This window comes from Ursus americanus, chromosome 10 (assembly GCF_024610735.1).
Source record: "Ursus americanus isolate L20-20 chromosome 10, mUrsAme1.1.p, whole genome shotgun sequence".
Lineage (NCBI taxonomy): Eukaryota > Metazoa > Chordata > Mammalia > Carnivora > Ursidae > Ursus > Ursus americanus.
In genome coordinates this window covers 74,554,840-74,569,925 of record NC_142136.1, presented here as the reverse complement: position 1 = coordinate 74,569,925, position 15,086 = coordinate 74,554,840, and the positions used below count along the sequence as shown (strand labels likewise).

The window sequence follows — 15,086 nt, the reverse complement described above, 5'->3', positions numbered from 1 at the left end:
ATGTTTGATGATCCTTTTGTGTTGATATAACATTTGGAAAATGCTATGTAATGAAATAGTCCACACATTTGTTGGTAGTTTACGAATGATTTGACAAAACACAAACTCAACAACAAGAACTTGGGGGAAGAAAAGATAACCATATACTATTTCCTAAAAGACTACATATTAAATCAAAAAATAAATCCTCATGTTCATTTTGGATGAACAAAATCAAAGAAGTATATATTTTAAAGACAAGCAGATAAGCCACAATCAAATAATATCATGCCTTTCTCCTCCACTTTTGTTCAGGAGTCTTAATTGTAAGAAACTAGGAGTCTCCAAGTAAATCTTGTCCATGATTTCCTTAGAACTTTAGTGGGATCACAGGTTGGAGTAGAATTTGGGGAAGGAATGCCAGTGCAAAGAAGGAAGAAAAGATAAAACAGCAAGGGGAACTCCAGTCTCCAGGGAGTAGGTGCAAGGATTAGAAAGTAATGTGGGTCTGTGGGCTGCATGTCATGGACAGAACCAGGTGTCAAAGCCACAAAGCCCCTGTCACAGAGCTCTTCAAACATATTCCACCAAAAGTCAGGACTTGTCCTGAGACTACGGTGATCAGGAGTCTGCTGTGAGGAGAAGCCTGCTGGGCCAGGTGAGTTGACCAGTTGACAGAATTGATCATCATGAAGTTTTCATCCTAGAACTAAGTAAGGCATGTCTTTAGAACTCAGTCTGGTTTATATGAAAGCAAAAGGGAAATACCTAAGATACTATAGTTGAAAAACAAAAGTAGAAACAGTGCTTTTTTGATACTAATCTTCCTCCCATACTCAACTCATTTATCTTATCAGGGTAGAACTTTATATGATCTTGACCCTTAAAATGTGCTGTTCAGACACAAAAGAGTGCTTATGATTAACATTCATGCTGGCAAATGGAGTCATATGCAGGATCGCTGAGATGTGAAATGAGGGAAGTGTCAGCCTATGACTTATGACATATGCCTCAGTCATCTCATTACGCCAAAAAAAGGGTCTGGAAAATAAGGATGTGTAAATCTATCATTTCCCCATTTTGTTTGATACATTCCAGTTCTCCTAGCTATTCATGGAGTTTCTGTTGAAGTCGGTAGGATCTCAGTTAAAGAATGGGTAAGAGAGATAATAGGATGTATGGATAAAGATGGAATGACTTACATTTTCAATCATAATGCTGTTTCCTAGACATGGAAATCTATTTCACAAGTACATTATAGGTAAGAATGTATTTTATTTGGCCTGCCTGCTGGTAACAATCACATATAACTGAGTTCCTGCTCTGTCGCAGATACTACTCTAGGTTCTGGATATATGACAGTGAACAAAGTGTCCTTCCTGCGCTCATGGAGAGGAGAGTCTAAAGAGGAATAGACAATACAGAGTAAACAAATAAAGGTATCCTTATCCACCCTGAGAAATACTAGGGAGGAAATAACTAGGACTCAGTTGTAAATTAGGAAAAGACAGAAGATAAATGGAAGGGGGCAGGTTGTTCATGAAAGACCATTTAAGTCAAGACAGAAGTGGCTGCCACGTGGTATGGACCAAATTTTCAGTCAGAAGGAACGATATGTACAAAGGCTAGGAGATAGAAAGAGCTTATTCTGTTTGAGAGATGGAAGGAAACCAGTGTTGAGAAGGACAGAGTGGGATGAGATGGGATTAGGAAGGCTGGACATACCAGTGGAATGGAGCTTAGTATGAAGTGCAGCGGTAGGCCACTGAGTGACCTTCAACAGGGAGACATGGGGTCACTTTTGGGCTTCCAGTGGCTCCTCTGTATGGCATTTTGTTAACATTTCCTTACCTTTCACTGCAGCCAGCTACTAATCTCTCTCCACTTGATGTAGGTGCACTAAATCAGAGGTTAATAGTAGGTCTAAACCATGCCAAGAACGGGAGCATATTTGGCGTCAAATAACACCGGGTTTGGGTTAAGAAGCCAGGTCTCCAAATGTGGCGGTCTTTGTGGTGCTGCTTTAATGCGCGCACTTCGAATTGACATCAATACTGCTCTTGCTCAACCACTATTCTGTGTCTGATCTCTGCCAACTTCAATTTCTGGATGTTAATATTACTCCTTAGGCAAATGCTATATAATGACACCGTAAAAGTCTCTGATTTCTGAGTTTATTTAATAAAAACAATGACAAGACACAAAGAAAAATGTTTGAATTGCCAACCTTTATAAACCTTACAGTTTTAAAATAAGCTTACATCCGAACTATGAAACCAAATATGATGTTTAAAACCACAGTTTTATTACCTAACATTTGTATGACCATGGGTTTGAGGTTTTCTTTTTCTTTAGAGTCATTCATTCATTTAATTAAAAGTTTCTTTAGGTCTCTTAGCTACTTAAAGGACATTTATTCTCTTGGTTTGGTGTATTTTATAAAGAACTTTTTTTTTAATGGCAGAGTTTGCCATTTTATTTTAAAAGTCAATCCTATTGTAGAGAAGAGAGAACAATCCAATGACCCTTCTGATCTGCGTGTGTGTGTGTGTGTGTGTGTGTGTGTGTGTGTATTTATAATGTGGGAATATGGGCATAACTGATTGTAATTTTGGATGAAATTGATAATTATAATCCACATACCTTGCTGTATTTACGTATCCAATTCTGAGCTGAGCAGCTTGTGCTAAAAGATAAGGCAGATCTATTCTTACAGTTATTTTATCATCCTAAATGTATTCATAAAGTTGGGATGAGTATGGTAAATTTATTACTAACTTCAGTATTATCAAAAGAATATATATATATATATATGTATATACATATATATATCAAGAGATAGACTTGTATAAATTTTGTAAATCTGAAAAATACAGGAAAACATTTGGGGAATGCAATTTTCAATGAAAAAAGTAGAGTATGGGGTAAATTATTATTAACTATTTTTAAATTTCACTCTTTTTTCTATGCATATACATTTTGATATGTATTTCAATATTCTATCTTCTTCATTTAGCACTGTCATTAGCATTTCCCTAGGATATTGTTTTGCTTCCAAGCAGTTAATTCTGTCATACTGTAAGGATCCAATAAATTCATTACTCCTCATCATTTATTTAGTGTCCAGTTTTTCACCATCATAGATAATGCTACAATACATATCCCTGAAACATAAATCTTCATTTTCATTCATAATTGTTTCTTTGAATAAGTTTCCAGAATTGAAAGTGATGTGTTTGTTTGAGGTTCTGGGTACATAGCACCAAGTACTTGTCTAAGAGGATTGTGTTCACTTTCACACTCACCAGCAGAGTGGTACCATGCTCATTTTTCAAACACTTTGCCAATATTGGCTACTATCGCTTTTTAAATCTCCCATAGTCTTTGCAGACTGCCCCAGCACTTGTGTTTATCTACATTCCTTTGGTCACAGTGAAGTTGAACTTTTTTCTATGGGTGTTATTGGTCATTTATGTTTCTTTGATGTATGTGCAGGGCTTTGCTCAAGTGTTATTGGATTATTTATATTTTTTAAGGATATCAGCCCTGCCTTATCTTTAAGGCAAATGTTTTCCTCAATTTATTATCAGTCATTGCAGTCTCCTCCACATTACCCTTTGTTTTCCTAAATGTGTCCAGTCAGAGTGATGCAACTGGGAGGCCAGAAATACAGTGGGATTAGCTATCTTTTGGAAGTCTGAAAGCAAATGGAGAGAGAACTCTTCCATCCCATGGTTCTCAGTGCTAGCATGACCTAGTCCCCTTTAACTGATAAGCACACTAACTTCTTCCTTCCCTGGAAGAGTGGCCCATGTATACTGGATATCTCTTATTTCTCACTTTCCATTTATTCACTTATCACCTCTGTGTGGGGTTTTGTTTTAGACTCTATTCACCTTTCTCTATTTGTTCTTTTGTAATGATCTTGTTTTTCATACTGAAGCATAAAACTATGCTTTATATCCAGTAAGGCCCAGTCTCTATACATTCATTTGTCCAATGCATACTCAGTGATTGCCTGTTATGTATGCATACCTCCTACTGGCCATGGTTATATAGCCTTGCAGTTGACTACTCTTGTGAGTTGTCTTGTCATTTTAATGGATGGTATAACATGATAGTACCTGCTGCGTAATAAGAAATTATGCTGCTTGGACATCAGAGCTATGTCCCACATTGTGAAAGGCAGTTTTTGAGACTGTCAAAAATAATTTTCCTGCAGTTTTTCAATTGACATGATGGGTGCTATTAGAGGTTTGGAAAGCCCCCGGTCAGCATGCCTTGTGGCCTGGGAGGACCTAACTCAAAGCAGAGCTCCATCTTTAACATTCAGATGAATCTCCCTTGGAGAAATGAAGGATGGCTGGGGAGCTGTGCCCATTGGACCTCCTCCACCCCTTCCTTGTGGTTGTGGCAGGAAAACATAATCTGAACCATCTGTGTGTGTCTGAGTGAGCGTGATCATCAAGCCTCAACCCCACGCCTCTTAACATATTTCAAAGACTTTGGTTTTTGTTTTATCCATTATTGTGTAATGCACTTCTAATTTTACTATATTATCAAAAGACCTAAGAATTTGTATGAAACAAATCCAGTGGCATTTCTTACTTCCTTCTGAACTAGTATGTTATCAGATTTTGCAAATGTTACATGTATGCTGTAAAGAATAAGCACTTCCCAGCTGGGCTCCATACATGTCCATTTAAGCACATTTCAATTGTATTGTCCAAGTTTCATATAGCACCACTCATTTTAGAGGGCTTGATCTATCAATAGAGGTATGCTAAAATCTTCCACTGTGATAATGGCTTTCTTCATTACTTTTTGAACTTATTTAGTTTTAATTTTGTGTATACAGATGAGTAGATATACATAAAAGTAGATAAATCAGGATGTTTGTTAGATGCATACAAGTCTAGCATTTCTACAGCCTCCTGGTGAATATAATTGTATAACTATAGTGTTACAGCAATACCCCACCATAATGTGCCTGTAATTATGAGAGTTCAGATGTAACATAAAACGCAGATGGTGCCTGTCCTCTGCTCCTACCCCATTGTTGAGAAATAGCTGAAGTTTTCATCTCCTTTGGGATAAAAGGATGGGTGGTGATATGTGTGTTGGGCTGGAAATAAGCAGGACCAGTAAATGGGGCCCCTATCACCAATAATCTAGATTACTCTTCTGAGAATAGGTTTACTGGGAGATTCTTGGAATCACTGCTCCTTCTTCCCCCTCTTCCTTTTTGGAATCACTGTGCAGGCCCAAGGGCTCCAGGGTCATTCCCAGCAGGTGCCCTACCAAGAAGTGCTAGCTGGTAAAGGATGGATTTGAACTCTGCCAGACCCTCCCATATATAGGCCCTCACTGGGGTGAGTTCATTAATTTTGCAGCATGACTACATTTGCAAGGTTGTGCTCTGGGACCCATACTTATCATGAGGCTTCTCTGCTTTTGGTGTTCTCCAGATTCAGAATTATTTCATACATTTCAATTAATTTATCCAGCTCAGGAGTCAGTATCTGTTTTCAGCCTAATTTATCTTCAATTAGAGAAAATTCTTCACAATTACCCTTTAATCATTGTCTTTCCTACATTTTCTCCAGTTACTCCCCTGGAGCTCCAGTAGGACATATTTGGACCCTCTCAGCCTTCAGATTTCCCTTCACATTTTCCATATCTTTACCACCCTATCACATTTTCTAAGATTTATCTTCTGACATCTCTGTTAGATACATATAAGATATATACTTTATCTGTCTGAAAACTTCAAGCTATATAACTCATTTTTGAATTTTAAAATAGAACCAAATTTCTCATTTCTAAAGGGTCTGATTAGTCCTTTTCAAACCTACTTTAAAAAAAATCAAATTGGCTCCTTTTCAACATCATCCATGTGTTTATGATTTCTGTACCTCAAACTCCTGGCAGTAGCCTATCCAAATTAGGCATGTCGATAAATGACCCTTGAAATCAAGAATATCATTTAACAACATCTGTTTAGTACACACATTGCTCAATTCGCTTTATTATGTCCCATGACAAGAATCAAAGAATATAGAAGACAGAATTCCTATATCCATAAGGCATTTTTAGTTTAAATAATAAATAGGGAACCATGAATTCAAAGCATATAAAAATTGATACTCATACAAAAATGTATGAATCCCTGTCTATTAAAATGTTGATAACTATGTTTTAGAGAAGCATTTAAAACCCATCAAAATTAAGTATATCACCATCAACAACTTTGAGAGATGTTTAACAGGAAAAGAGGAAAAGGTTTTAATGATAACATAAATTATTTTATTTTATTTTTTTAAAGAAAGTTACTTCCTTTTATTTGTTTGTTTGTTTATTTATTTATTTGACAAAGAGAGAGCACAAGCAGGAGGAGCGGCAGGCAGAGGGAAAAGGCAAATGCTTAACTGACCAAGCCACAGAGGCACCCTAATAACATAAATTATTTTTAAAAATAAAGGGTCTCTAAAGGTAATTTTTACTCAACATATAGTAAGACTCAAAATTCTTTATCTTGGAATACAGATTTTAAGTTCTAAGATAAAGCATTATTTTTGTTAATTTTTTGGTAAAGGGCTTATAAATAGATCACAAAGTACTCTGCATTTTTCCAGTGCAATTTCTTGCCAGCATGAACGCTACTTTGCTGTTTTCTGACTTCAAAGTGCTGAAGAATTGGTATCTTTCCCAATGCTGATGATAATAAATATCTGAAGGAAACTGGCTGAACCAGATAGCCTCTGAAAGCATCTTCTAGCAAAAACATAATACACAGTATCAAATAAAAATAAAAGCCAGCATGAACTATGAGGACTATAAGCTAATAATTCATTAAATAACAAAATTGACTTTTTAGAAAAGAATTTAAATTGAGTGTTCCACCTACAGATTTAAATCATGCCCGTCCAGAGTAAAATCTTTGCTTTATGCAACATAATCAACATTGAGAAATAGTAATAGCAGGTTAACCAAAATACGTAAAGTGGGCAGTCGTAAAACATGATAGAGTAAGAAATACAACTGGGGGAAAAAAAACAGACGTGGGAGCAGAAGTAATGGTAACTAGAGCTCAAATCTGGAAGGACAAGAAAGCAAGTCATTAGCTTCTGAAGGTGAGTCTGGAGTTAGTATGTTCAGCTGAGGAAACGGGACATAGGCTCTTACTTAGGCAGTCAGCAAAGTAGGTGCACAAAAGTAGGGTAACTCATGGGGTGCCTGGGTGGCTCAGTTGGTTAAGCATCTAACTCTTGGTTTTGGCTCAGGTCATGATCTCAGGGTCTTGGGATCTAGTCCTGCATCGGGCTCTGCACTCAACACCGGAGTCTGCTTGAGCTTCTCTCTCCCCCTCTCTCTCTGCCTATCCCCACTATGCACTCTCTTTCTGTCTCTCAAATAAATAACTAAAATCTTTAAAAAAAAAAAAGCGGGGTACCTCATAAACTAGACAGAGCACTTTCCCCAGTTCTCTTCCCTGGGAGACCCTCCGCAGGTTGCAGTGGAGCCTGCTGCCTCTCTCACAGCAAACAACTGATCACACTAACCTCGTCCATTGTGAATGGGTTTCAACTTATTATAAACTGTTGAGGAAACTCTGAATGAATTCCCAACTTATTTTATTTTTTTGTTATTTAAATTTAAATGATATTATCTGGGTATATGTACATTCAATGTTTATAATTAATCAGCAAATATTTATTGAACACATACTACGTGCCAAGTACTGCTCTAGGTGCCAGGATGATACAAAATAACAAAACAATCAAAAACCCTACCCTCTTGGGGCTTCTATGTGCAAAGGTGAGCACTTAGAGTAGAATAAGTCAGTAAGATACATCATATGTCATGTAGAATTAAGCGCTATAGTGAAAAATAAAGCAGGGAAGAGCATAGAGAAATATGCAGCAGCCTTAGTGGAAAGTTGTTCTTGATAAATGATCTTTGAGCAGATAGTTGAGTGATGTAAAGGAGAAGCCATGCATTATCTGGGAGAAGACTGTCCAGGCTTCTAGGTAGAGGAAATTCCAAGTTCATGCTTGGAATATACATGGATGAGTAAGGGGTGCCTAGGTGGCTCAGTAGGTTAAGGGTCCAACTCTTGGTTTCAGCTCAGGTCATGTTCTTACAGGTTGTGAGATTGAGGCGAGGAGTCTGCTTGAAGATTCTCCCCCTCTGTCACTTGCATGCTCACTCACTCGCTCTCAAATAAATAAACCCTTGGGGAAAAAAATGGTTGGTTGAGTAAGACCAGTGTGACTGAGCAAGGAATAAGGAGGAGAATGGCAGGGGATGAAGTCAGGATAGGCCATGCCAGTCAGGCTAAGGATTGTGAGTTTTACTCTGAGTGGAATAAAAAGCCATAGGAGGGTTTTATGGAGAGGTGATTGGTGATCTGATTGACGATTTAAAAGGACCTCTCTAGCCCCCATGTTGGACATTGACTGCGGGAGATTTGGGGTGAAAGCAGAGAACAGTTAGGTGGCTGTTGCAGTCAGATGAGCGACAATGGTGAAACTCAATCAGATTTTGCATTATTGGTAGTACTTTAATTTGATGATTTGTTGATGGATCGGATGTGGTATAGAGAAAGAAAGGGATTAAGAACAACTTAAAGATTTTCGACTTGAGTATCTTGAAGGATGAAGTTGCCAGTTAGTGAAATGGGGAAAATTTTACAAGAGCAGGTTGGGAAGATGAGATCCGTTTTGGTTGGGACAAGTGAAGGTTGAGATTTCTAGCTGTGTATAGGAGTCTTGAGTTCAAGGTGAGTCTGTGCTAAGACCTGGGGAGTCCTCAGCTTAAAGATGCATCCGCGGGGCACCTGGGGGCTCAGTCGGTTAAGTGCCGAACTGTTGGTTTCAGCTCAGGTCATGATCTCATGGCTGGTGAGATTGAGCCCTGCTTCAGGCTCCCCACTAAGTTTCTCTCCCTCTACCTCTCCCCCCACTCATGTTTTCTCTCTCTCTCTCTGTTCCTCCCTCCATCTCTCTCCCTAAAGTAAATAAATAAATCTTAAAAAAAAAAAAAACAAGATGCATCCACAACAGTGGGTAAATGCAAATAAAGAGAAGAAGTACTCTAAGGACCAAGTCTGAGGCTGGGAGATGAGGAGGAAGCAGCAAATGAGAATGAGAAGCAATAGCCATTGCAAGTAGGGTTTCTGGAAACCTAATGGAAATGGAGGCAATGACTATTTGGCATGTTCTGACCCTAGGTCATGTGAACACACTTTGCTTAGCAACATGAGGTCATTGGGGAGCTTACAAAAACAAGTTCAGTGGGTGGTAGGTGTGAAAGCTTGTCTGTAATTGAGTTCTAGAGAGAAGAAAGACACATAGATAGAGAGACAGTGGGTAAAGTCAACCCACTCAAGGAGTTTTGCTGGAAGGAAGAGTGGAGCCTGGGCTGTAGATATTTGTGAAGTTTCTGCTGTCTGCCAGGGCATATGGTGGTAAAAGCATAATCGCTATCCTCAGGAGCCACAGACTGTTTTTCTAGTCTTATATAGTTTGTTCTTGTTAGTATTCTTTCAGTAACAAAATCCTAGAGACCTCATATTTATACGCTACTAGTCCTCTTTCCAATAGGTCTTTTCTGAAAATGCTTTAACAGAGACAGCATGTTTTATTTTGTTTTATTTTTTTTAAAGATTTTATTTATTTATTCGACAGAGATAGAGACAGCCAGTGAGAGAGGGAACACAAGCAGGGGGAGTGGGAGAGGAAGAAGCAGGCTCATAGCAGAGGAGCCTGATGTGGGACTCGATCCTGGAACGCCGGGATCACGCCCTGAGCCAAAGGCAGACGCTTAACCGCTGTGCCCCCGAGGCGCCCCAGCATGTTTTATTTTTATCTACTTAGCCTGGATCCCCTTTGGAATTAGCTCCTCATCCACAATCATTGTTTTCTAAGAAGACTGTTAGAGCACAATTACTAAATCTTTTCTTAATGGATTCAGTATGTGCTTAAGTCATAGAATGTTTTATTTAATCTGTAACTCAGGGGACTTACTCCATCTATCTAGTCCCATTTGCTAACATTGTCCCTGGCTGGTAGATAGCTCAATTAATGTTTGTCAAATTCAGTAGTTCTTTCTTTCTATTTTTTCATTCGTTCCTTCACTTAAGGCTTCTATTATATGCCTATTATTTGTCAGCTACACTATTTTAGGGACATTAGCAATGAACAAGGCTCATGTAGAGTTTAATTCTAAAGGAGGGGTGGGCAATAAACAGGTGAATAATCAAAACAGATTCCCAGGACTGAATTAGAGGGATTTAAGGGCTACCTTCATAATGGAATTGCTACCAGCTCTCCTGTAAGCCACAACAAAATTGTCTTAAATCAATATTAAGGTTTTTCCCATTTTATGTAGGTATGAACAAAAGCTTTCTATGAAAGGTAGAATCATAACCCCCAAATATCTTCCTGTCCTAATCCCTGGAATCTTACATGGTAAAAGGGATTTTGTAGTTGTGATTATGTTAAGGCCTTTGAGAGGGAAAGATTATCCTGGATTCCCCAGGTGGGCCCAGTGTAATCACAAGGCCCTTATGAAGGGAAAGCAGCAGGGTCAGAGTCAGAGAAGGAGCTGAGGCAACATAAATAAAGGTTGTAGCCAAGGAGTGTGGGCAGCCTCTGGAAGCTGGAAAAAAGAAGGAAGAGAATTTCCCTAGGCCCTCCAGAAGGAATACAAACCTGCCCACACTTTGATTTTTTAGCCCCCAAAGACCCGTTTTTAGACTTCTGGCCTCTAAAACTGTAAGATAATAAAATTGTGCTGGCTTAAGCCATGAGATTTGTGATAATATGTTACACCAGCTATAGGAAACTGTATATAGGAATAGAAATAGGTAGCAGTTGGAAACCGTATGTACACACATTCTTGGAAAGCTGCTGTTTTTACCAATCTGTAGCGATAGTATAAAATAGTGCACTTGCTATAAATTCAGACTCCCCGTCACCCTTCCCAATGCAATTGCAGTCTCTCAGCCTGTGCTTCACAGAAATTCTGGAGTTGCCACCATCATTACAGATAATGATAAGCACTGTGAAATAAATGTAATAGCGTCAGGCAATGGCAAGTGACCCGAGTGCCCAGAGAAGACTTCTTTGAGGAAATGACATGTGAGCTGCCACTGAAAGCTAAGAAGGAGCCAGCAGAGTGTTTCAGGTGGAGAGAATGCCCAGGACCGAGGTCCTGAGGTGAGTTAACCTGGTCAATTAAAGAGTAGATGGAGCATTGCAAGCAAAAGACAAAATGGTGGTAGATGATGTTAAAGAAATAAGCAAAAGCCCTTCATTGAGGGTCTGGCAGGTGATAGAGGAGTTCAGATACTCTCAGTGTGGGGAAGAGCCTCTAGAAGGTTTGAAAGAACAGAATGATAGGACCTTGCTTACATTTTGCACATTTGGCAGCTGGGTAGAGAATGGTTTCCACCAGGAGAGAAGGGAAGCCAGTTTCACAGTAGTGCAGGTAAGAGAGTTCGTGGTGGCTTGAACTGATGTGGGGGCAAGAGGAATGGACACATTCGGGTACATGTTAAAGCAGAGCCATTAAGATGTGGGAGGTTTGGAGGGAAAAGAAAAGAAGCAAGGATGACTCCTAGGGCTTTGGAGCAACTGTGTGCTTGAGGTGGACGCTGTTAGGAAGACACAGGAGTTTAGGTTTTGAATAATGTAGATTGTCTGAGTGTTTGAAAATCCTATGTGATGAATAGCACAGTTTTATATAATCAAATTAGAACATAGGAAATTCTAATTGTTGAGTTGGAAAGAGATTTAAAGAATTATTTCAGACTATTACTTATTTTAATAAGGGCACCTCAAACCACTCCTAAAAATAGACATAAGACCTTTGCGTAAAAAAAAAAAAAAATCTCAGAGGAGAATATTTTATGTTCTGAGTCATCGTTTTACTGTATTTACAATCAGGAAAGTCTTCATAATCTCTAATCTTCACTTTAAAAATTAAAACCACTTTCTTCTTTCTTCTGTGTAAAGCGAAATACTGAATAATTCTTCAAAATATCCTCATAGAGTTGAAATTGTTACGAAAACTCTTAGTCTAATTTACATAAAACAATGACTACTTGTAAACATTTGTACACGCATGCACATTCTGATTGTTCTTGGAAGTAGGTTATACTGGGGAACTTTATTATAGGCCAAAATTAGTGTGGTAGGTATCTTGACGAGAGCCTTAATTCTGAGTAATTTAGCAACTGGAGAAAGATGCAATTTAAATATTTGACATGAAAACTAAATAATTAGATTCCATTTTTAGAAAGATATATAGGTATCAGCTTGATTTTTCCTCTCACTGAATCTTTTAAAAACGGTAAGTCAATTATTTTGGGTTGATGCTTCAATTCCAAGTTTAACCCTGCAGAATTTTGAAAGTTGTCTGCATATATTAAATGTATTGATTAAAATCTGAAAATATGGCCACTGGATTTCAGATGAATTGGCTGTATCTAAACTGTGTTGAGTGATAGATTAAATATCATTCTGTGCTTGCAATAGTGACATGTTTCAAAGTAATATTCAATTCTTTTTAAAACTGATCTCAATTTTGGAAATTTATTATTGGGGTAAAAAGTATTATCTTCTTGGACTTTCAGTAATTCAGTATTGACAAGTTCTCTGTTTCTGTCTCTGTGTTCCTTCCTCTCTCCCCCTCCTTCCTTTCTTCCCTATCTCTCCACGTTCCTTCTCTCCCTTTCTCTCTCTCCTTCTCTGTCTCTGTGTCTCTTGGACCCTCCCTCACTCCCTCACCCTGTCCCTTCTCCCACCCTCCCCCCACCCCGTGGCAGATGGTCCGTGAACAGTACACTACAACCACAGAAGGGACCCACATACAGAGGCCAGAGAACCAGTGTGTCTACAAAATTGGCATTTATGGCTGGAGAAAGCGTTGCCTCTACTTATTTGTTCTTCTTTTACTCATCATCCTCCTTGTGAATTTTGGTCTTACAATTTGGATTCTTAAAGTGATGTGGTTTTCCCCAGTAAGTAGCTTCCTTTCCTGGTAAGCATGCTCTTGTTCTGTATCACTTCATCCATGTTGTATTGGTAGAAGCCTCCTTTAATGGAATTAATGTTTGTTTTCTGTCCGGATCAGAATTCTCAGTACCAAAATATTCATACATTTACTCTTCTTAACTTCACTATGAACTATAGGGTATAGAGTTTTTTGATTTTCTATTGAGATTTTTTATGTTAGTCATTACCTCTATATGTGGGGAAATTCTAACAATCTGGAGTTTGTGGTTGACTGAGTCAAAATTGTGTAATGATTATTTAATCCATTAATTTGTAAAATTGTACAAATCATGTTTTCCTAATCTCATTAATCCACAAATAGTAACCATCCAGATGCTACATTCTCACTTTTTTTTAAAATTTCATTTTAATATACAGTAAATTCATGTCCACACTCAATATTTAACAAAAGATTTGAGTAGATAAAATACTAGTAGTTTTAAGGAATTCATAGTCTATTTTAAACATCCTCATGTTTTCAAGATAACTGAGTAATTTTATATGGTTCGATAATATTTTCTATACTTCTGTTTTGTTTTGTTGTTGTTGTTTTAAGATTTTATTTATTTATTTGACAGAGAGAGAGACAGCCAATGAGAGAGGGAACACAAGCAGGGGGAATGGGAGAGGAAGAAGCAGGCTCCCAGCAGAGGAGCCTGATGTGGGGCTCGATCCCAGGACCCTGGGATCATGCCCTGAGCTGAAGGCAGATGCTTAACGACTGAACCACCCAGGCACCCCAATATTTTCTATACTTTTTGAGAAAATATATTCACTTAATATAAAAATGTCTTAATCTTGCTAGATAGTCATAGTGAGAAAAAATACTGGAGTGAACACAGGTAGGTCAATTTGTTCCTTACATGCATCTTGAAAGTGTGGATATAGACATGGGCTCTTTCCAAGAACAATAGTTGTAGCAATCAGTCTGAAATGGCTTCCTTTGATGAGTCTCCTTCACTTTCTATGCAAGTATCTTTCCTGCCATTGTTCTATAGCCAGTAGGCACATTATTTATTTTGTTGACATAAATAAGTGTTTACATTTTCCCATATTCAAAGAGGTAAAATACTAATCCAATCAAAATATAGATTAAAATGTGGTACTTAATATATTTAAATATATATATATTTAATATAAACACATATTGTAAATTGTTATTTTAAATTATATTTAAATACTTTAAATACATAAATATAAATTAGCCAAATATAAGTTGTGATTTCTTCTTTAAAATTTACAAAAACCATATTTTTACAGTATCACCATAGTATTTAGATCCACTGGACACCTTTACTTAACTAGCACAGCATATAGTATGCATGTGTTGTACTTCATCTTCATTTTATCTCTAAATTTAAAATATTTTAATATTTTTTGGAGAGTGAACTGAGATTGAAGTCGTCAAGTTATAAACTATGGAATCTCTCAGGGATGCCTCCTGACTAAAGGGCCCTGCACCCACCCCCAGTGTGCCCCTCAGTTCTGCAGAATGTGGAGAGAAAATTGACTGGGAAAAAGACCCTAAGAAAGGCCAGTGAGAAAGAAGCCATCCCAGGGTCCTACAGGTGTGGAGGATGGCCAGATTTTAATAGTCCCTAGGCACCACGGGCCCTGAGTTCTATCAGTCACAGCTTGGCATATGGTTGGCACTCAGTAAATGCATCTTAAATGAATGCAGATGTGCATTATGTTAGAAGTGTATATGAATTAATTTTATAAACTGAATGTGAACGTAAGGTGATAATATACTTACTTTGTGCTCTTGTCTTATAGTGTAGCACTGAAAATAAGTTTTGGATATTATAAATTTTGATTACATTAAACTAAATTGTGCCAGCAGCTGAGTCCACATCGACTTAAGATGGCTACTCACAGAGACCAGCAAATGTTCTCCTGCCACTGCTGCCCCTGTTCAGAGCCTGTGCTTTCTAGTGAGATACGGTCGGCACTCAGGGTGTGACCTTCCACCTTAGGAACCTGTTGCTAATTCGGGGTGCTTTAGAGCTGCCTTTCAACAAAATAAGATGAATACACACTTATATT

The 15,086-nt window shown here is 38.0% G+C and overlaps 1 protein-coding gene across 4 annotated transcripts in view; it reads left to right on the top strand.

The window, feature by feature from the left end:
• The window catches only part of SGCG (sarcoglycan gamma), a 137,078-nt gene that overhangs the window by 35,937 nt on the left and 86,055 nt on the right, over positions 1-15,086 (top strand). For 3 of the 4 annotated variants that reach the window (XM_045797099.2, XM_045797102.2, XM_045797101.2), the window contains one exon: positions 12,812-13,006. The exons of the other annotated variant lie outside the window; for it this stretch is intronic. In XM_045797099.2, the coding sequence (XP_045653055.1) occupies positions 12,812-13,006 (195 nt within the window). The remainder of the gene's footprint in view (positions 1-12,811; positions 13,007-15,086) is intronic. 4 annotated transcript variants of the gene reach the window in all.